Source organism: Mercurialis annua, linkage group LG3, assembly GCF_937616625.2.
Source record: "Mercurialis annua linkage group LG3, ddMerAnnu1.2, whole genome shotgun sequence".
NCBI lineage: Eukaryota > Viridiplantae > Streptophyta > Magnoliopsida > Malpighiales > Euphorbiaceae > Mercurialis > Mercurialis annua.
In genome coordinates this window covers 56,123,469-56,146,489 of record NC_065572.1, presented here as the reverse complement: position 1 = coordinate 56,146,489, position 23,021 = coordinate 56,123,469, and the positions used below count along the sequence as shown (strand labels likewise).

Genomic DNA, 23,021 nt, shown 5'->3' with positions numbered 1-23,021 from the left:
ATCGCACACCACGTGCGATTCGCACGCAGCCCCCAGAAACGTTGTTTCCGGGCTTCCCTTCGTGCTACCACTCATCACACACGTATAAAACATCATTTCCTTCAAAACCCGTAGCTTCGATTTTCCAAAAACGTTAAAACCGAGATTAAATCGATGAATTTTATTTTATACTAAGCCCTCCATTTAATTCAATTTATCACCATATATCAAGTTATTTACCTCAAAATGAAGCTTAGGATCGATAGAGGGTTCGATTCTGAAGAGATTGCCGCAAAAACCGCTTGAATTGGACGTCGAACGGCGAAACGGCGGCGAAATGACGGTATCGTCGACGGTTTTCTCAATTTCTCTCGACTCTTCTATTTCCCTTCTGATTCAATCTTTTCTTCTTATATAACATGGCTAAAATGCCACTTTAATCCTTGTTCTTTTTGCTTATTATAACTTATACTTAAAACTTTTCTTTCATTCAATTAAATCCATAACTAAATCGATAAACTCTTCTATTATAACTTATACGTAATATTTATATCCAATAAATAATACGAAACTTGATATTAACATTTTCCCGTCAAAACCTACAATTTCCATTTTCGACACAAAGTGGCTAAATTACCACTTTGGTCCTTGCACTTTATTTTGGGCTTTACTTGACGTTTTTCTTTTTAATTCCAATTCTATCTTTAGAATTGAGATATAACCTAAATTTTCTCATAATTAATCTCTCAAAACCGACCTACTAGAATTTATTTATCTTAACCTTATCGGAAAACTTTCTGACAACGCCACTCTACGAGTCCAAACTGGACACGTGGTTCAATTAGATAATTAAATATTTTGGGGTATTACATATAAATATTTTACCTATGTTATATTAGGCTAATGTTAGATTATATCTTGTCCAATCTCACAAATTATTTAGAAAATTACACCATTTATCAAAAAAATAAAAATAATCATAAAAATACCTGTTGACTTTTTTTATTTACAAAAATTCTACTTGAGTTAAACATATTTACAAAAGTACAAAAAAAATGACAGACATACTGTGTATACTGTTGGTATAATATTAGTATACTAATAAACTAAAAGTATACTAACATTATACCAACATTATACCTACATACTACACATCAAAACATACTAAAATTTTATTAATATTAAATAAAAAAATTATCAAAATTACATAAAAAATTAAACTAATAATTTACTAAAATTATACCAACAGTATATCAATAGTATACACATCAAAATATATCGAAATTTTATTAATATTAGATAAAAATTATACCAACATTACACCATATTGTATACTAAAAATTAAACTAACAATATATTAAAATTATACCAACAATATACAAATTCTCTAGTTCATTACCAACTATAGTGAAAATACATATTAAAAAATATACATGTTATCAACTAGAAAATATATATAAAAAATTATCATCGATATACCGAAAGTATACTAAAATAATAACAATAATAAACCAAATACTATTTTTAAATTCTCTGGTTCATAGTTTAATATACGAAAATTATATTGATATTATACCGACATTATACATACTGTATTTTTATGAATAATTTTCATTTTTGATATTTTTGTAAATAATTTTAAATCACTCGGAATTTATGTAAATGAAAAAAGTCTGGGTGTTTTTGTAAATATTTTTAAAATTTTAGATACTTTTATAAGAATTCCCAAATTAGTTCCACCATCCTTATTCTATATTAATAAAAAAATTAAATAATTATATCAATCGTTATCTCTAAATAAAATTAAATAAATTTATGTGATGTCTAGATATTAGCTTATATTCAGAGCTGTTTGCTTATTTTATTATAGCTTCTATTAGTTATTAGCTTCTTTGTGGTAGTTATTTTATTTTTATTCGTTCTTCTCTTCTTGAGCGTAGCAAGAAAAGTGATGCATTCGCTAAGAGGGTGTCAACCTAATTGAGATGTTCGGGTGCGATTCCTAATTTTTTGACTATAATTTCAGATAAAAATATCTAGATAGATACAATTATTATTTAATAATTGAACTTTTAATAAAACGTTCTTCACGTATGACATTATGCATAGATTTTACATAAAAATTTGAATCAATTACTAAAAGATGCTTGAATTTAAAACATGCAATTCAATATTATAAAAAACTTATTAATTAAATATAAAAAAACCTAGACTCAATTTCCTTTCTAGATCTTCCCGTTATTAAAAAGAAATTCCATTTTCGAAATTTGGAATTCATTGTTGGAATAGCAAGTTGACGGTACACCACTGTAAAATCACTTGAAATTGCATGAATATTTTGGTCAATGGATTTTACATTTACAGAAATAAAATTTGATTAAACCAATTTAAAAAATTTGAGTTATCCAAACTTTTAGGATAAATGAACAAGTCAGCACAGTCATTAACTTCTGAATTAAGATTACAAAAAGAAATCAATTACTAAACGATAAAGAAATGCATGATTTCTCTTTTGATTAAGGATATACACAAAATCCAAAATAAAAACAAGAAAATAAAAAGGATCTAATATATAATAATTAAACACTAAAAATACATAAACCCTAGCAATTAGCATAGCCACTAATTTCAATTGAAAACAGATAAATGATCAACCATGTTAACCATAACCCTACTTGGCATATGTATTTGAACAAACCCACCACTACCTCCACCTCCTCCGCCACCGCCACCGCCATCACCACCTTGCTGAATTTGATCACTGTAACCATTAGATTGCATCGGCTGTTGCTGTTGCGGTGGCTTCTTCCTCTTCTTTTTCTCATAAGCTATTCCTCTAGCTTTAGCCTGTGCATCTCTCACTTCCCTGAGGTACAATCTCACAGCGCGTGCACCAAATGGGTTAGTCTCAGGGAGTCCACCGTTCTCTTCAAAGGCGGCTCGAAGGCGGCCGATGAGAGCGTCTAAGCTACCCCACGCTTGCTTAAGTGGGCAAGGACAAGGAGCTGGAGGATGCGGGTGGCCGAAGAATGGACAAGTTTGGTTATGCACTTTGGTTTTGCCGAATTGGTCAAGGTATCTCAAGAATTCAAGAACATGAGCTCCGCTGCACCGTGACAGTGCTAACGGTGGCCTGTGGTTCCTCAGATACTGACCAAAAGTATTCCAGTCTCTTCTCTTTTGAGACTCGTAACGACTTAGCGGTAGCGATGATGATGGTGGCGGCGGTGTTGGTGATAGTGTTACCTGCTGCAATTGTTGGTGGCGACTCTGGTGGTGGTGGTGGTGGTGGTTTTCAAGATTTCTTGATGATAAAGCAGCGGCAGCGGCGGCGGCGATCGCGGCGGACATGTTGGATATATATGAAGTTTCAGATGAAGATTAATAAAAAAGGTGAAAACTAGGGTTTTGAATGGGAAGAAGAGAGGTAGTATTAGAGAGAGACATGCAATGTTGAGGTAAGGTGTTTGGGTGCATAAAAAGAGGAAATGCAAAGAATTAATGGGAGACAGAGACAGAAGGGAAGAAGAGATGGAATTAATGGGAAGAGATTTTGGAGCATATAAAGAAATAAAATGTGAACAGAAGAGTGAGTTGATGTGTGATTGAAAGGAGAGGAAGGGAAATAAAGGAGACAAAAGTGGGACCTATGCATATAAAACCCTCTTATAAGTGATCATACTTTCAATTTCATTTCACTCAAATCATATAAGTATCATGTAGCTTGCTACTCCTAGTGGATAATTTTATTAATTGCATTACACTTATTTTCATTGATTACCTAATATTGCTATAAATATTCCTACAAATATGAGTATGGGTCAATTTTAAGGTAAAATGATTTGATATATATTTATATTTTTATAAATAGATAAAATAAATTTATATATACATATATAACTTTAATGTTTTTACTAAATATATTATTATATTCAATTCTTATTAATTTGATCCATCATTTTGTAAATTTTTACCAAAACTGCTCACTGACTAATTTAGAGCTGAAGTGGCGTGAAATTGTGTACGCAATTTAAGATACACTTTGTACGTATGTAGACGAATAATATTGCGATATATTTGACAAATATCGTAAAAATGATAAACCAAACTTGCAAGATATCAAAATCGTGAAAACACTAAAATTGTGGGTAGATATATTCATTTTTCCTTATAAATAATCTATGGCAATTTGATTTGAGAATTTTAAAATTTAAAATAAATATTTTCAACATTTTATTTTAAATTTATTTTCTGATACATAGTATTCATTTTTTAAAAATAATATATTCTTTTTAAAATTGAAATAAAAAATTAATTATTAAAATAATTATTTATAGAATAAAAAGAATTAACTAAAAAAGAATTTTAAAAAATTAAAACTAAAGTTAAAAATATCTATCGTAAATTATAAAATTAACATATCAAGTTATTCCAATAATCTTTTAAGGATTTGTTTATTATTTTTGGTAAATATGTGAATACGTACACTTAAAAAAATAAGGAACTGTAAAGTTTTATAAAAGGCCAGTGGAAAATTTTAATTGGTCCTATGGATCAAACTTTAAATTGATGGTTGCAAGTATGTTTTAATTCAATTTTGTCAATTATATAATTATGTCAATTATTTTTTATTTTTTTAGCAATTATCTATTTAATTATTAATAAATATACACTAGATTTTTTTAGTCTAATTGTATGATTGGTCATCCTATCTTGAAAGTAGAAAGGACACATTCCACTTAAAATTTAAGGAATTTAATGATAGTTAAAATGAAAAAAAACTATTCAATACAATAGTTGCATCATGCATGTCATTCGTATAACAAATTAATTGTGTTATTTATATGTAATTTTTAATGATTAACAAAATAAATACTACTATTAATTAAAAAAATATTTATTATAAGGACTCATTAACTCAGTATAAATATAACGTCACACATTGAATAAGATAAACATTTTTAAAATGGATATATTTACCTTTTAAATTTAGCCTATTTTTATATGACCTTATTCATATTGACGACTATCTATATATATCTATCTATATATATCTATATATATATATATATATATATATATATATATATATATATATATAGATTAAAAGAGAACCCAAAATACTATATATTGAACAGTGTTTTGGGTTCAATTTACCAAAGAAACTTATATTTGTTATATAATTTTAAAATAACTATTACATTACAGTTATTGAAAATGTCTAATATAGTAAAGTTCCTATATTTATAATAACTAAATTAGTAGAATTTTATAATTTTTAATTTAACCTCTTTTATGGCGACATAAATTTCTTCCTACAGCATATGGAGTCATTTGGATAAATTTATTGGATTAGACAAAGAATCGTAGACTTTAAAAGAAATACTTATATATTAATTTATTAATACATATAATTTTTTTCTAATTGTGTTTCTCGATCAATTAATATATCCCTAAAAGAAGAAATAATTATAATGTCCATTTCATTTAAAAATTTAATTTCATTTATAACTAGAATGGGGAACAATTGGAAAAGAAAATGAATTCACAATCTTATAGCAGAATACTATTCGGCGTTTAAATCAAATTTAAGAATTATTGGTAATTATAATATATTTTTTATGAATAAAAATATATTAAAAGCCACAAAATGTGAACTAAAGAGTTTATGTACAATCAAAACTAATAATTAAGTTTTTTAGTGTTGGACCGTTTTAAATTTAAACTAATTTTATACTTCTTTTCGTAGTAGTATAAGAAATCAACCTATATAATCTTTAACACCAAGCATTTTTTTAGTCTATGTTCATGGTGACATAAATAACTCATGAAACGAAAAGTCCAATAACTTCAAAACAATTGAATGATCAAGTGCATGATCATATAATAATCAAATCATAAAAATTATAAATTGAGTTTTGTTGATACTTTTTTAAAAATTAAAAATTAAAAATTATAAATGATCAAGTGCATGATAAACTTTGTTTTAGTATTGCATAAGGTGCATGTTGATATTATAAATAGAGGTAAAGTCATTGCCGACCTGGTTAATCATCATAGTTGAAATCCTAGAGTTATCTATATCAATATTTACCTATATCTATACTATATTATAAGTTTAAAAATCAAATTAAGCATCATAGATATTTGATAAGTGAATTACTCATAAATTATAAAATGACAATTTTTTATTTTAAATTAGTTTTTTATAATGTATTAATAATATCTATAAATTATTAAATATACTTTTCAAATTTAATCACTAAATTTAACTATATTATATAAATAAATTATAAAATTTAATTTACATTAAAAACTTAAATAATTTAAATTAATTTTTTGTATAAAAAATTTAAAAATTATTCAATTCGTGCGGTCATCGATCGGCTAGTTATTTAAGTGATAAAACCATGGAGAGAGGGGCCTGGAAGGACAGTAAGTTGAAAACCCCATTAGTTTCTTACAACAAAGGTTAACTGCATGGCCCAAAAAGATTCTTGGTAAGGTGATAAGATGTTTCACTGAAATTTGCGGTGCTGTAAATATTCTGTCTTGACGTGATTATTAAAATAATAATTGCAATAATATATATATTTCTGTGCTATCTCTAAGGAAATGTAATTTCATTTACAGACTGATCACTCTGCTGATGTTTCATGTTTGTCCTATGATCCACAGTAGAATTGATGTTCAATCTCATTACAAGTAATGTCATTTTCTTATTTAACTCTTGCTACATCTCTTCATATTATTACATACATTTTTCTCATCTTTGGGTTTTCATTATCTAAAAGTGATTTAAGAATATCTTTTATATCAACATAGAATGCCTCATTCATTTACTAATGTTACAAGGCATTTTATCTTGGATTTCTAGCATTTAATAACTAATTTGAATATTATTTATTTATATGCATAAAGTCTAAATTAGATGTATAATTGAGATTAATTTTAATATTATTTTTAATGTTTAATACACGTCTATTATATTTTCATCGAAATCTTATAATTAGTATGTACTTGCTTGATTTGAAATTAATTAAATCATTTTTAATTTTTAATCAGTTGACAATAAAAAATTTGAGCTCAAATTAGGTTAAAACTGGATGTATACATACTTCCAAAACAATTTAAACAATATGAACATACCCGTTACGTCAGTTTATATGTATATAAAGTGAGAAGTACTTTTAAACTTTATTAATATGATGACTTTAATTTGGAGTCGTATGAAATCACAAACAGTCACAACGAGTTTAAATCTAAAATATAACCTCTGGAACATCCAATAATCATGTATGTACAAGTGGGGAATATCCTAGATCGAATCGGGAGAAAATAAAATAAAATTATAAAACATTTATACTGATTTGAGTCTTTAACTCATTTGTTATAGATCCAGATGCAAAATATAGTGCTAGACCTTCAAATAGTTGAGGTTTAATTGACCTCTTTTGATTAAATTCTTGTTTATATAGGCTAGGAATTCTAAGATTTTGGAGAGTTTGAGTATATTAATGATAATTAATCAATTGATTTTTAATATTAGTTCTCCTCTTCCTTCTTAAAAAGAACAACTTCATGTGGTATTTATAGGTGATTCGAAAAAGGTCAAGGATTCCTAGGATTAATTTAGGTTAACTAAATCATTTATTAATTAATTTTTTTTAATTAATTATATAAATATTTGTCTATCTTATAAACTTTCAGTATAATTTTACCTACCTTATAACATATTTTTAAATCCGCCACTGCCGATAGAAAAACTTGATCTAAAAAATTTTCAATATTTGATAAAAGAAATAGACGGTTCAGTCAATTATTTAAAAAAAATATCAGCAACATCGGTTATAGACGTCGGAAATCGAATCGACCGATGCATAAACCTAATCATACTTGAAGAGAAGAAGGGGATAGAGCAATGATTCAAGGTAAATTGGTTTAAATGGTTTTGGGTTGATTAGGTAATGGTGCAATGTTACATCTTGTCAAAACGTCAAATCTTCATCCTTTTCTTCCCTCATTTAGCACCTCTCTTGCACGTGGGTCTTCTCCATTTTCTCTGCTCCTCTCCACCTGCATCTCATTTTCAGCAGTTTTTCAAAACCAAATCAGTAGCCAAATTGGTGTAATTATCCATTTATAATTCAACTGATTTAATTATATATACTGAAATATAAATGATTAAAATTATAATACATTTCATGATGTTACTATTACCGATAAACTAAACTATAATAACCAAACTAAACTGACCTCTAATTTATGATTGAAACAGTAGGATTATAGGTAACATAAAAAATATTACACATCTCTGTTTGGTTCAATTTTAATATAAAAATCATTTTATTTTTAAGTAAATTCTTTTTGAAATTCATTTGCATATAAAATTTTATATTTCGTATCAATGTTAAGTATAAAATTCTTTATATGATTTATGTTTTAAATATTTTAAAAATAATTATGAATCGAAATTCTATTAACATAACACACATATTTTGTAAAAATTTAATTGAGTGTTATAAAAAAATTGTGAAATTCATTCGACTCAAATAGATCCTAAGAAAATAAGAGTTACACAAAATTGCACGAGCATAACTTTTGTGGATTTAAAAAAATTAAATAAATACAAAGAGACATTTTTAGATTTGGATATAGAAGCATTTATCACATTATATAAATATCTATACCTATATATTATATAATTAAGAGAACCAACGGAGTCCTGTCATTCATTCTTACCAAATAGAACATTTCTGTTAGTTCCCACTTTTTTAAAATATTTATTTTAATTAAATATTATAATTGTTTTAATTTACTTATTAAAATTACACATTTATAATTTAAATGAGTCTTTATTAAATTTTATAACTCTTTTAATCTTTAGATATTGAATCTTACCAAAACACTAATTATCTTTTTTCATTCGTTTGGCATTAACCCCATTCTTTGTTCCTACCAAAAACTTTTTTTCATTCATTTAATTTAGGGTTAATTTCTAAAAAAATCACGAACTTTACACGAAGTTTCATTTTAATCATGAACTTTAAAAGTTGTCATTTAAAGGCACGAACTTTCATTTTGTTTCAAATCTATCGCCAAAGTAAAATCCAGTGTATTTTATCGAACCAAAAATTCCTAATCCTATATACTCTAACTAAAAGATAATAAGATCTAATGTCGATTTATAGTTTGGGTCTTTCATTAATGGTTTATTGAAGAATTTAGTCAACAAAAATACACTGAAATGATAGATTTGAAACAAAATGAAAGTTTGTGCCTTTAAATGGCAACTTTTAAAGGTCATGATTAAAATGAAACTTCGTGTAAAGTTCGTGATTTTTTTAGAAATTAACCCTTTAATTTAACAATAAAAACTGGACGTTAAATCTCATATTTTTTTGTCATTCTTTTGTGTTGTTTGAATTTTTAAATTTTCAATCGTAGATTTTTTTTTAATTTTAATTAGAATGTCTCTTTAAAGAAGAATTTAATTTACTTCAAATTGGAAAATCTTTATGCTTTGATCAGATTTGTATTCTCTTTATAATTGACATATTTATTCAAGAAATATGAACTCCTATTTTTTTTTAATCTTTGGCTAGATAGATGATTCAGATAAATATTTGGATACAAATAGTTGTGAGTTCATTTTGTTTTAACATATAGAAATCAGTTTGTCGATATTTTGCTTTGCAAGTATTATATTACCCTCATTCTGTTTTTATTTTGCCTATATATTACCCTCATTCTGTTTTTTTTATTTCTATATTTCTGTATTTATTTAGTTAGAATTACTATAGTTATTTGCATTATTTTTTACAAAATTGTATTTTTATGTTTGGAATTATATTATTTTCTTACTTAATGGTGCCTATGGAATTCATTTAATATTATTTTTTTATTTGATGATGTACATGAGATTCATTTAAAACTATCAGTTGTACTTCAATTAGATTCAATAATCATAATTAGGTTGTATAATTTAAGTTTGAGATTTTAATTTTGTATTTGATAAATTAGAGTTACAAAATTTATTTGCACTTTTTTAGCAGAATTGCCTTTTTACATTTAGAATTTTATTATTTTTTATTTAATGGTCTCTGTGGAATTCATTTAATAATATCATTCTCTCACATAATAATATCCATGAAATTCATTTAAATTATCAGTTGTGTCCAATTAGATTCATGATCCTAATTAGGTTTCCTTCTACCATAATTTTAAAACTACTATAATAATTATAATGATACTAATTTCATATCAGTTATTTGTTTTCTGTATATACAATGCCACTTATACAAACAAATATAAAACATCAAACATTACCTATCAAAATTCTTCGAAAAATAGCTATAAAAAGGACATAATCAAGCATGACTGATGTATAAAATTTTCAAGTTAATGTAAGTATAATTTTAATAAAATACTTTTAATCAAATAAAAAAATCTAATCATTTATAGTTTTTTTGCAGGTCATGCAATTTATATTATAGCTCAAAATTCAAATTATTTAAAAAATTTGAATTTGAATTTTCTTTATAAATTCATATGTTACGTTAAAATTATCGGTATGATATGATACTAAAATGTAGAAGAGAAAAATATAAATATGCTCTTTTTATTATTGGAATCTATCAATATTTTTTTGTAGAAAAATTAGTGCAGAGATCCCGTAATCAAAAGCAGTCTTCTAAAAAGGAAAACAACAATGCATCTCTTACCTATGCAATAATTCAACATGCACTTTATAATACAAAAGAAATATCAATTTTAACATCAATTTCAAAAAAACCAGATCACGCAAGAAGATTCGATGAATATATTAAAATACTAAGAAATATGGTATCCGATCCACATTTCTTTAGAAGAAGTAGCCGCAGGCAAATTTGTAAGAATTTAGAATTAAAAAAATGTATTGTAGATATTCAATATTTTAACGCAATTCATTACTAGGACTATTAGAATAGATTTTAACTTTTTTTGTTTTATTAATTCATAAATTATAAGTTTTATTTTTAATAAATTATAAACATTGTTATTTTAAATTTAATCATACTTTAAATTATATATTAATTTGATTCTGCGCAAATACGCGGGCTTACGACTAGTATCTAATAAATATAGAGATTACTTAAATAAAAAATGAATATCTATTAAATATGAGAGATTACTTAAACAAAAAGTAAATATGGCTGATATATAACCTACCATAAAACAAGCAACTATATGCACTCACTCTAGGAAAATAAAAGAACAACTTACTATTATATTCCTTATATATATATATATATATATATATATATATATATATATATATATATATATAAAATAATTTACGGTTTTGTCATTTATATTTAAAAATTAAATAATATAATTTTTTTTGACGTAATTATATAAAAATATATATTATGAAATCTAATGGCTTAATAAATCCAATTTATATTTTTTTATTTTTTTTATTTTTTAAAATTAAAAAAAACATGAATAAATATATATAAAAAATTAAATACTAAGTTATTAAATTTTATAAAAATATTTTTTTTATTTATCATATCATACTATATTATAATCCTGAGCCATTTACAGAGAATGAAAAAAAATGCCAAGTGGCGCATCAAATTTTTACCAAGTGGCTTAATTTCTTTTTAGCTAGCTTTCTATTTCTTAAAACATTTTATAATTTATAAATATTAATAATATATTAAAACTTTTTGAATTTCGTAACTTATAAACATCAATAAAAACTCTTTAAATTCATTAGCTATAAAAAATAATAATATTTTTCGCATTCCATAACTTATAAACATAAAAAAACTCTTTAAATGCAATAACCATAAATAAAAACAAAAAATTGCCAAGTGGCACATCAAATTTTTACCAAGTGGCTTAATTTCTTTTTAGCTAGCTTTCTATTTCTTAAAACATTTTATAATTTATAAATATTAATAATATATTAAAACTTTTGAATTTCGTAACTTATAAACATCAATAAAAACTCTTTAAATTTATTAGTGTCACGACCCGAAATCTCGAGTCGAGACCGGCGCTAGGGAATGGGAGTGGTTGCTCCGAAACCCGTAGTAAGCCTGAAAAACACTATAAATTTTTCGCTTTGAAAATAGAAATGTATGAAACGTTTAGTAAATAATTGATGGGACAAAACATCAGAGTTTAAATGCGCTTTAAAACATTTGTATACAACAAGACTATACTAGTCTACTGCGGACAACTAGAACTTAAAACCTTCTTTACAGTCTTTTACCAAAATAGACTTCCGAGAAATAAACATTCGGAAGCATCCTTCAAAATCGGACCAGCTTTCCCTGAAAATGTTTGGAGGAGTGGGTCAGTATAAAACTGAGTGAGTTCATGCCGTTACAAATAAATATTACATAAAGTGAAAACCGTTTTATATTTAAAATAACTTTATATATTTTTGAAATCCTTTGAACACGTTTTAAAAACAAAACCATTGAAGTTTGAACTCGCACATAACATATTTCGACAAGACTTCAATATCATTGAAAGTCAACCATACACGTTGACCTTTAAATTAAATCACATTTTTTAAATTCGTCCATCTATATTGATGGCAAAACTAACCAATATAACATACATGCACAATCTTATGGGACCGATAGCACAGCCAACCGATCAACCATAATCACCTGACATCGATAGCACATCCAACCGATGTAACACACACACACACACACAATCCTGACATCGATAGCACAAACAACCGATGTAACACACAATCCTGACATCGATAGCACAGCCAATCGATGTAACACACAAAATCCTGACATCGATAGCACAGCCAACCGATGTAACACACAATCCTGACATCGATAGCACAGCCAACCGATGTAACACACACACACACAATCCTGACATCGATAGCACAGCCAACCGATGTAACACACAATCCTGACATCGATAGCACAGCCAACCGATGTAACACACACACACACAATCCTGACATCGATAGCACATCCAACCGATGTAACACACACACAATCAAGCATAAGCAAATACGTAATAATTCTCAAAACTATGTGTGTACCTTTGTATATCAAAATAATATATACATATAGTATATACATAAAACATACATCCATACAAGGCATGTAAACATATAACACCGCAACACATATATCACACAGTATATTAAAATAGGAGACTTTACGAATACCGAAATGTAAAAACATGTACTCACAGAAACCGTTTAACTACGGTATTACTACGTCAATGCTCCTTAAGATAAACTCCTTTAATTCCCTTGGTCCTCCGACCCGATAGCTCGACAACTTGTCGAATCTAGTTAGGATCAAAATATTAATTCTCTTAATTAATAAAATCCTAACTCTAGAATTAACTATATACAATCTTAATTAATTAATTCTAGTCTTCAAATTATTTCTTATTTAATAAGTCCATATTTTTATTAATTTAAACTTTCTTTGTTTATCTCTTTGAACACGCAAAACCATTTTTTATCACCACTCATTTAAATATTTCATTTTTTCATAAATATATTTCAATACATAAAATATATTTCTTCCATCAAGTAATACTTTCCACTTCAAAGTTATTTATTTAAATATATTAAAACAGCCCCATATTAGCTTAAATTCCATTTTTGGTCAAAATACCAAAATACCCTTAAACTTTTCAAAATTGACCGTTTAGGTCCTTTCGTAAATCAATTAATTTTAAAATCGACAAAATCATTTTATCTCAGATTATTAACTTACATAATCTGGAATTTTTGGCTAACATACCATGTAACCCCTCAATTTTTTAAAAAATACAATTTAACTCAAAAACTCTAGTTTTCGGCAAACATATCCAATTCTTTCAAAAATCATCAAAATTCTTTAAAATTCTCAAAATCATTTCACATCAGATTATATACATCAATAATCTGGAAATATGGTTAAATTACAGGTTGGTCCTTTATTTTTTACAAAAATTACATTTTAACCCCTAAACTTTAAATTTTGACAATCAAGTCCAAACCCAACCAAATTCAATAAATCATCAACTCTCAAACTCAGAATCCCATTTATGTTTTGATCACTCCGGTCACCAAATTCCGGTCACCGGATTCCGGTCAAGTTCCGATGAACTTTAAAACCGTTAAAACGTTCAACAATTATTTTTACACAATTTTAATCACCCAAAAATCTACCAATACATATTTATTTTAATTATCATATTAAAACAGCAGCCCCAAAATTAAAATAAATTATTTTTTATAATTTTAACAATTAAAACCAAAATAACCATTAATAATCAAAACCAATTATTAATCCGTCAAAACACCTCAATTAAATAAATTAAATTCCATAAATAATCAAAATATATATTTTCATACATTTTTCATGAATAATTTCTGCCCAGAAATTAAAATGACAAAAATACCCTTTTTAAACAATTTTTACCGAATAAACAATTATCAAAAATTAAACCCGATTACAAACCATTAAAAATTCACCATTAAACATTTATTCACCATCAACCCAACATCTAACTCAAACATAAACCAATTTATTTCCAGAAATTTAAAATCCATTTATTTACCCTTTTTAAGCGATTTTTAAGCCTTTAAAACTATTAAAAATCGAACTCCAAACCATTAAATTAATACCCGAAATATTTAACATTTTTGATCCATAAAAATTTCATTTTAAAGCATATTTTAACCTCATCAAATAGATCAGCCCAGAAAATTAAAAATAATAATTTAATTTCACGGAAAAATTAATTCAAAACCGAAACTCTTCAAACTAGCAATTAAAACCAACTAATCAACCATCAAACGACAAGTTTTAATCATCCTAAGCATGTATTTATGGTTCATTCAACATCAGCAAATAAAAGTTAAGATTTGAGCTTTGAAATTCACCTTGATCCAACATGCAAAGATAGATTAACGATCTACGGAAAAATTGCAACGATTTTTGTTAAATTTTTTTTATGAAAAAATAAAAAGAAATGGAGGTTGGTGTTTTAGTTGAGAGCTTGACAATGGATATCTCAAATGGTGAATGAATATGTCTAGCAAAAATGAAGAAGAAGATTAAGAAACTTGGGCATCAAGTTTGTCTAGAGAAATATCTAGATATTAGTTTAATGTTTCATTTATTTACAAGTTTGCCATTATGGCATTCTTGTAAATAAATTGAACTCTAGGGGCAAAATAAACTCAAGTTTCTAAAATATTCAAAAACATTAGATCATAACATATGGGCTGAATTAAAATATTTTTGGGCCTTTAAAAATAATTAAAAATAATTATTTTGACGGTTTTTAGCGTAAAATCGCAAAATTCACATTTAACACATAAAATTGTCAAAAGTCAAATTTAAAGCAAAACATACTCCAAATCAGATTTTCACACTTATAAATTCATCTCGTGAATTTATTAACTATTTTCGAGGTCCTAATTAATTAAAATTGGACACGCATAAAAATAAATACTAACAAATAATACGGGCTATTACAATTAGCTACAAAAAATAATAATACTTTTCGCATTCCATAACTTATAAACATAAAAAGAACTCTTTAAATGCAATAACCATAAATAAAAACAAAAGATTTCCAAGTGGAACATTAAATTTTTACCAGGTGGCTTAATTTCTTTTTAGTTAGCTTTCTATTTCTTAAAACACTTTATAATTTATAAATATTAATATAACAATACTTTTCACATTCCATAACTTATAAACATAAAAAAACACTCTTTAAATGCAATAACCATAAAAATTTAAAATTTACTAATTCTATTTGAAATTATTTAGATTTGAAAAACTTATCATATTTATGGTTATACAATTTGAAGATTTTTTATTAATATTTATTAATTATAAAATTTAAAGATTTTTGACATATTATATTTTAATAAATATGAAATAAATATATTTAAAAATTAAATTACTTAGAATTTAAAATAATAAAGAGTAAGAGTTTTGACAAATTATTCATTTTTATTGAATATGAAATAAAATATATTCAAAGAATTAAGCTAATTAATAATTAAAGTTTAAACTAATAAAATGTTAAAAAATTTGATGGTTATGAAATTTAGAGAATCTTAATAAATAAATATATTGAACCCGCATACCTCTCTTTTCACTCCATTATTTCATACTTTTAACAAGCACCTAGCTGGTTGGAGAGAGAATCTTTCTTTCGATTTCTGGTCGCTTGTTGTTGGTTAATTCTGTTCTTGCAGCTTTGCTATTCCGAGTTTGGTTATTGTTAGTATGGAGAGACTTGTGCGCAAATTTTTTTTGGTCCGGTTCGGATTCTAACATAAGAATTTTAAAGTAATGGAGTGAAATGAGAGGTATGGAGGGGGAAATTGATTATTAGTTTCAAAAAAATTAATTATTAAGAGCTGTAAAATTATTTAATTTCATCCGTGCAATGCGCGGGCATCGACCTAATTTAAAATAAAATTTAAGTATTAAATTGAAATTTAATTTTATGAAATGACTAAAATGTCAACATAAATAAAGATAAAAGATCATATCGTTTGATTTAAATAAGAGAGAGATAAAACTATGAATTATGATAAATATTAAGGGCATTTCCATTGCATGGCCGTATTTTGTGCTTGAGATTACGCTGGTCCTCCTGTGTAAGATAAACGGGAAAATGGCAAAGAGGTGAAATTTGGGCTTTAGGCCCCATATTCACTTTGATGCTGAAGTCAATGAAATATTGGTTATGTAGTAATTAATGCGTATCCAAAGAAATGAAAATGTCACTCTTTTACAGACTTCTCCGCGTGGCCTTTCTCTTCCTAACGATGTGGGACTTTTGAGTTTTATGGTGTTCCATCATTAATCCCTCTATGCGATTTGCATCGGCTAGGTATTCATGCCTAGATATTTTTCGATGCAGTTTCAGTACTTGTAATGCCTTTGGTCTTTTTGAACTTGTAATTCATTAGAGTTTTGGCCGTGTATTTGGGTTTGTGCGTACGTCCAATTTCAGAGGTCACGTTGAAAGCTCTTGCGCAGCGTTCCATCGTCTGTATGTACTTTGTTTTGCTTTTGTTTCAAGTTTTATTGTTGTTTCTGACCTTTGTCCTTCTTTCTGTCATTAAGAAATAGGGGTACTTCCCATGTTTTCAGAGATAATTTGCAGTTTAGGCGTTGCTCTGACTCTGAAACTACTTTGAGAACAAGGAAAGTAGCCTGATTTCTTTACGCATTCTTGGAAGGGAAGCCTATCTTTTATTTTCTTCTTTCTTTCTCCTTTTGTTTTTTTTCTAGTGTTTTTTTTTCTTGTGGTCGTATTTATACTTCGCCTTTTATTGTTATACAACTGTTTTCCTTCTTATTGTGTTACAATTTTCTCGAGGATCGAGTGCTTGTTATTTTTTCTTTTCTTTTTGACGGTTCCCTACCCACGTAGCCTCGTCTCCTATGATTTTCTTCGTTTTGTATTAAAGATTGTCTTTTCTCTTTACTTCCTCTTTCTTCTATTTTAATTATTTGTTTTTGTAATCTTCTGTCTTTCTCCTTCCACTTTATTGTTTTGTATTCTTGATTTTTGAACTGTTATCTTTATTTTCTTTTCACTAAAATGGCAAAAATATTTTTAACGCTGTAGACGATGGTTTGCTCAGTGATGATGATGTTGTCATAATGTCTCTTCTGATGGAGGAGCGCCTTTGTACTCCTTTTACTACCCCTCTGGTGGTTACATCCTCCTCCATTGTTGCTGCTTCTCTCGCTTCTCTTTCTGCCGTTATGCTTCCCTGTTCTTTTGCTCCTGCTTTGTCCTCGGTGGTTACTGACCAACCTATTAGTAAACAATCCGCTCGCGAAATACTGCTTTTTTAATAAAGAATTCGGTTGCCAATTCTACCATTTCTTCTATCTTTGCTGCTACCTTTTCAGCGTTACCTTCTGGGAAGAAAGATAGGAAGCGCCCGACTATTTCTTCTCCAAATGATGAAACTCTTGAGCAGCGTGTTAGACGAGATGCTCCATGAACCCTCTTGGTTCTCAAGGAGAATAATGTGGATAGGGATTGTTACATCTTGTCCAAGGGGTCTTATTTAGACACTGATCATATGTGTACTTCTTTGGTTCACTTCCTCGGGTGTCAAAGTCCCACGTCTCCCTATAATAGTATATGAGAGAGGGATGTCGGCCCTTCCCTCTTTGCCCAAACTCTTCGTGTCTTAGATGGTGTCCGTCGGTTGGAGGATGGGCGTGCCTAGCTTTCTCAGTGGATTGAAGGTCATTCAGACCTTAACGCCGAGCTGAAGGAGATGTCTAAGGTCCTAGAGAGAATGCGAGAGTGTCCTCGGAGGAAAGGGGAGGAGATTATGTTCCTGAAGGTAGCTAATGACGACTTGAAGGCCAGCCTCATTTCAGACTCTTTACACTCAGATTACATATATTTAAAATCTGTAAATTTGGTTAAAGTATCAAATAGTCCCTCAATTTTACAGGAAAGTCCATTTTAGTCTGTAAACTTAAATTTTCGGCAATTAAGTCCAAATTACACAAAAATCACATCAAACCTGAAATCCACAATCTTAATGTTTTCCATGGAATCAATTCAAAGTCCCACTCTAAAATCATTATCAAATTTACCCAAAAATTCAAAAAAATTATATATTATTTTAAAAAATTAAATATGTTTAAACGTGTCATTTAAACATGCTGACTAGTAACACGTTTATTAAACATGTTTATACGTGACACATCCTATTTGAATTTTATATATTAAAACGATTATTAATCAGTGTCGTGTTCGTATTTAATTTAATTGTGTTGACATGTTTAGACATATCCGGCCCGTTTATGATCTACATACATGAATTGCTAGGTCTAATAAAAAAAACATCATCTCCTTTTTATTTTTAATTCAAAAAAATTGACTATGTTGATAAATCCAACCAGATGATGATTACTAACAAGTTAAACATATTTATGATTTGAATGAAAGAAAGGCTTCACATGCTCAATATATATTTTCTATATAATTTTTAGGTTCAGAAACCTAGTTCCAAATAAAATATATAATCATTGAAACACATAACACTTATGGTCTCTTTTATTTTAAAATCATATTATTAATTCTCGTTTTGAAAAACGTTCAAACTTCTCTCAAGAAGTTATTTTAGGTATAACAATACATAAAGAAAACTATTTATAGTATAGATTTAATTGTCAAAACAATTCTTAGTCATATACTAAGTATTTAGTAAAACTGATTGCTAACACTTTAAAACCATTTAAACGATGACTTCAACTTTTTTAAAGTCCGTTATAAACTTTTAACTTCACTTTTAAAATCTCATTTTAAAAGTTTTTAGGTTTAGGTTTTAAACTCTTTTCACTTTACTTTAAAAGAAATTATTATTTTTAAACGGATCAACGAAACTACGTCAAATTCTTAGGGCAGAAAGTCCCGAAAATTCCCCTCCCATCGGCTAATCGGCATGTTATAATACCTCGATTACTTGAATAATCATTGAAGAAACAGAGTTAGAAACGAGAAGCGGTCGAAACGAACGAAACCCTAGCTTTCGTTTTCGTTCTTAGAGCTTAGTAGCTAGGGGTGGGCAAAAAAACCGGTCAAACCGATTAACCGAACCGAAACCGAAAACCCGAACCGGAAAATGTGGTTAACCGGTCCAACGGTTTAGGTTTAGGTTTTGATTTTTAGTTTTCATGGTTAATGGTTTAGGTTTAGGTTTTGGATTTCTAAAAACCGTGGTTAATCGGTTAACCGGTTTATATATATATTCATATATTTTTAATAATTAATAAGATATATTTTATGATCTGTAAAATAATATGGATTTTATAATATACACAGTAAAATCTAATTATAAAAATATATTGACATATATTTTATTTAGGAATATTTATATATTTTAGGAGAATTTATATATGAAAATATTTTAAAAGAAATTTGTTTTCCTTATTAAAATATTTACTTAACAGAAATAGGAATATTTAAGTATATAAATAGTAGAAAGTGGACGTGAACAACACCACAAACAATTCAAAAAATACAAACCTAACTTTAATATTACTCATAAATTATTTATAAATAATAACAGTTTTAAATATTTGCATTGACTTAACTATTCATAAGATAGTTTAGATTTATATTTTTAATATAATTTGAATTTCTATAGTTTTTTTTTGTTTGCTAAAAAAACAAATAGAATTAAAATTTTATTTTTTTGTCTTTAATTTTTCTAATGGTTATATGATTAAAAACCGTAAAACCGAAAAACCGAACCGTTTTTTATGGTTAACCGATTTACCGGTTAACCGTTTAAAATTTTAGGTTTAGATTTTTAATTTTAAAAATCGTATTACAATGGACCGGTTTACAAATTGCCCTCATGGACCGGTTAACCGGTCCATGCCCACCCCTATTAGTAGCTCTGTTCCTTTTTGAAAAGGAAAGAAATGAGGCTTCTGAGCCTCATTTCAAATACTTAACACATATATATAGTTAATAGTTAAAGTGCTATTTAATACTAGTTCAATCATGTACTTTAAACCAAATTCTAAACTAGTCGTCCGTAGTCCAAATGAAAATAATTTCCGAATTTCGTGAAAATTTATCAAAAATCAAATAAAATATAAAAAGAATAAAAATATAATTTTTATTGTCATCCGAATTATATTTTCTTTTTAAGAAATTATTTTTGATTTATTAAGTTCGCATTGACTGCATTTGATAAAATTTATGCTTCCACATTTTATCAAATTTTCACGATAACTTTTTTAATATATTTCGCGATTATTGGCACCAAAAATACTTGCACGGGACTTAGGAATTATTCTGCACCCAATTCATAAGTTTATTTTATTCCCGCTAACTATATAGTTAATCAAATTTAAATTTTAAAAATTTAAATTTGCAATCCTACAGCCACAATAAAATTTTAGTGACACTTATAAATTAAATTTATCTTTAAATTTAATTTACCTACTCTCGTCTAATAAAATACTAGACACATGGCTATATTTTATCACTTAAATTTATGGGTTATTACAAGACTCACCATAAATATTTATATTTTTAGCCCTCTCCAATATTCACCTTTCAGGTTATCAAGAACGAGGTCGGACTTCCACAATAATTCCGGAAGTCAATGTCAACCATACCTCTAGAGCTGCAAGTAGTTGGGTACGGGGAAGTCTGTTTTTCTGTTTACAGCAATTCAAATCTATTTTGATAAACTCTGATTTGAACTACTGTATATGTATATGATTGAAAAGCTGTGTGTTTTCTAAAACGCTTTAACCATACCTTTTATATGAGTGACACCCTTTTATATCAAAATGTATAATTAAGTAACCATTTTAGAATAAAATTAAGTTTATTGATCATTTTGTAACTCAAAGTAATCCTAATAACCTAGGAAATTTAATATCCGCCATATAGAAGTCTTTTTTTTCACTGAACTAAACCTTTTTTTTGTTTGTTGTTAGCAGAAATTAACAAGGATTAATAATTAATATTAAATATATTTTAAATCAAGCAAATCATGGTTTGAAGAGAGTTGAGGGTCCCACTCCCAACCTCATGTAGAAAAAGGACTTCTGACGTATGATAATAGTATTCTCCCATTATACTATCTATTTTTAGATAGCCAAGCTATGTCTTCTATCCTTTTTTACCATACAAATAATGAGAGGACAAACGTGTAGCTTTCCACAGATAATTTAGTATCCAAACAAATATTGCTTGTTATTTTTCTGTTAAATTGTGAAGCTGAGATAAAATTTAGGTTGAATGAATTTTATCTTATTTATAGTTATAGTTGACATATAAATTGAGAACGATTGAACTAAATGCTATATTATCATATTTAACAATCACCTAAACAAATAATAATGGCCATCTCAATGAAGGTGACAGTAGTAATCTGTTTGTACATGCTAGTTTGCATGTGTTTATTGAAAGAAGATGCAAATGCGGAAGGTATTGGTAGTGGAGCTATGGGATCAAATACTGAGCATGGATGCAGCCCAAGAAACCCCGCGGCGTGCAAGGAGGGCGGATCAAACAACTACGGACGAGGTTGTGAGAAACCAGACAAATGTAAAGGTTTTGGTGATGAGGGAGACCAAGGCGGCAAGGTGGGCGGCTGATCGATTATTTCTATAACTATTCGTAATTCCGTGTATTTGCGCGGATCAAATTCACATATAATTTAATTTAAAATAAAAATTTCCTACAAGCTATGCTGCAGGAAGTCCTACAACCTAGATATGTGACGACTTCGCACTGGTCCATGTGACATGAGTTAAAAGACTAACTATATTTGCTTAAATACTTCTACTGTTTAAATAAGCAGTCAGATCTCCATTAAATTTGTATTCTATAGGGGTGATCAAATTAATAATGTTGAAATAAGCAGTAGATCTCCATTAAAACATTCAACTTCTTCTATTATACGACCCAAACATATAAGAAAAAAGAGTAAAAAGTTCTAACAATTTTAATGGTAATTTAAAAGTACAAAATATTGAATGATGTTTAGACAACAAAAGATTATTATTTGATCATATACAATATGCAGAAACCATATACATTCATATAAAAACAAAGAAAAATTATCCTTTTTTTTTTAATTTCAAAAACAGGGCTGGTATGTATTTGTGTGTTTAGAAGCCAAAAGATTAAATAGTTATGAAATTTAGAAGAAGAAAAAAAGACAATAAAAGGAATTCATATTTCTTTTAACAGGTCATGCCACACAAACCAGTGTTAAACTCACACATGTCTTGGTTGCAGGAATTTCGTGGATTATGCAATCCAGTTTGTAGGAAAATTTTGTTATTTAATTTATCAATTATTTAAAGTAATATTATATAATTCCTTAAATTAAGACTAAAAATTCTAAATTTTTAAACTTATAATAAAATTCTAATCTAATAATCGAAATAATAAAGTGCTTTAAAATACTAAATATTTATGATACATCTTTTTTTTATATGTACCAGAATTTTAACTTTATCTGTCCTGTAATT

General features: G+C 27.5%; 1 protein-coding gene across 1 annotated transcript; it reads right to left on the bottom strand.

Annotated features, from left to right (window-relative positions):
• Positions 1 to 2,520: 2,520 nt before the first annotated feature.
• Positions 2,521 to 3,560, bottom strand: LOC126671409 (protein LIGHT-DEPENDENT SHORT HYPOCOTYLS 4-like). Its single transcript, XM_050365176.2, has one exon. The coding sequence runs from the start codon at positions 3,328 to 3,330 to the stop codon at positions 2,608 to 2,610; it is 723 nt and encodes a 240-aa protein (XP_050221133.1). The 5' UTR covers positions 3,331 to 3,560; the 3' UTR covers positions 2,521 to 2,607.
• Positions 3,561 to 23,021: the final 19,461 nt, after the last annotated feature.

Bases quoted from the DNA above. Each gene is read 5' to 3' on its own strand.
- LOC126671409 (XM_050365176.2), bottom strand. From the start codon at position 3,330: ATGTCCGCCGCGATCGCCGCCGCCGCTGCCGCTGCTTTATCATCAAGA.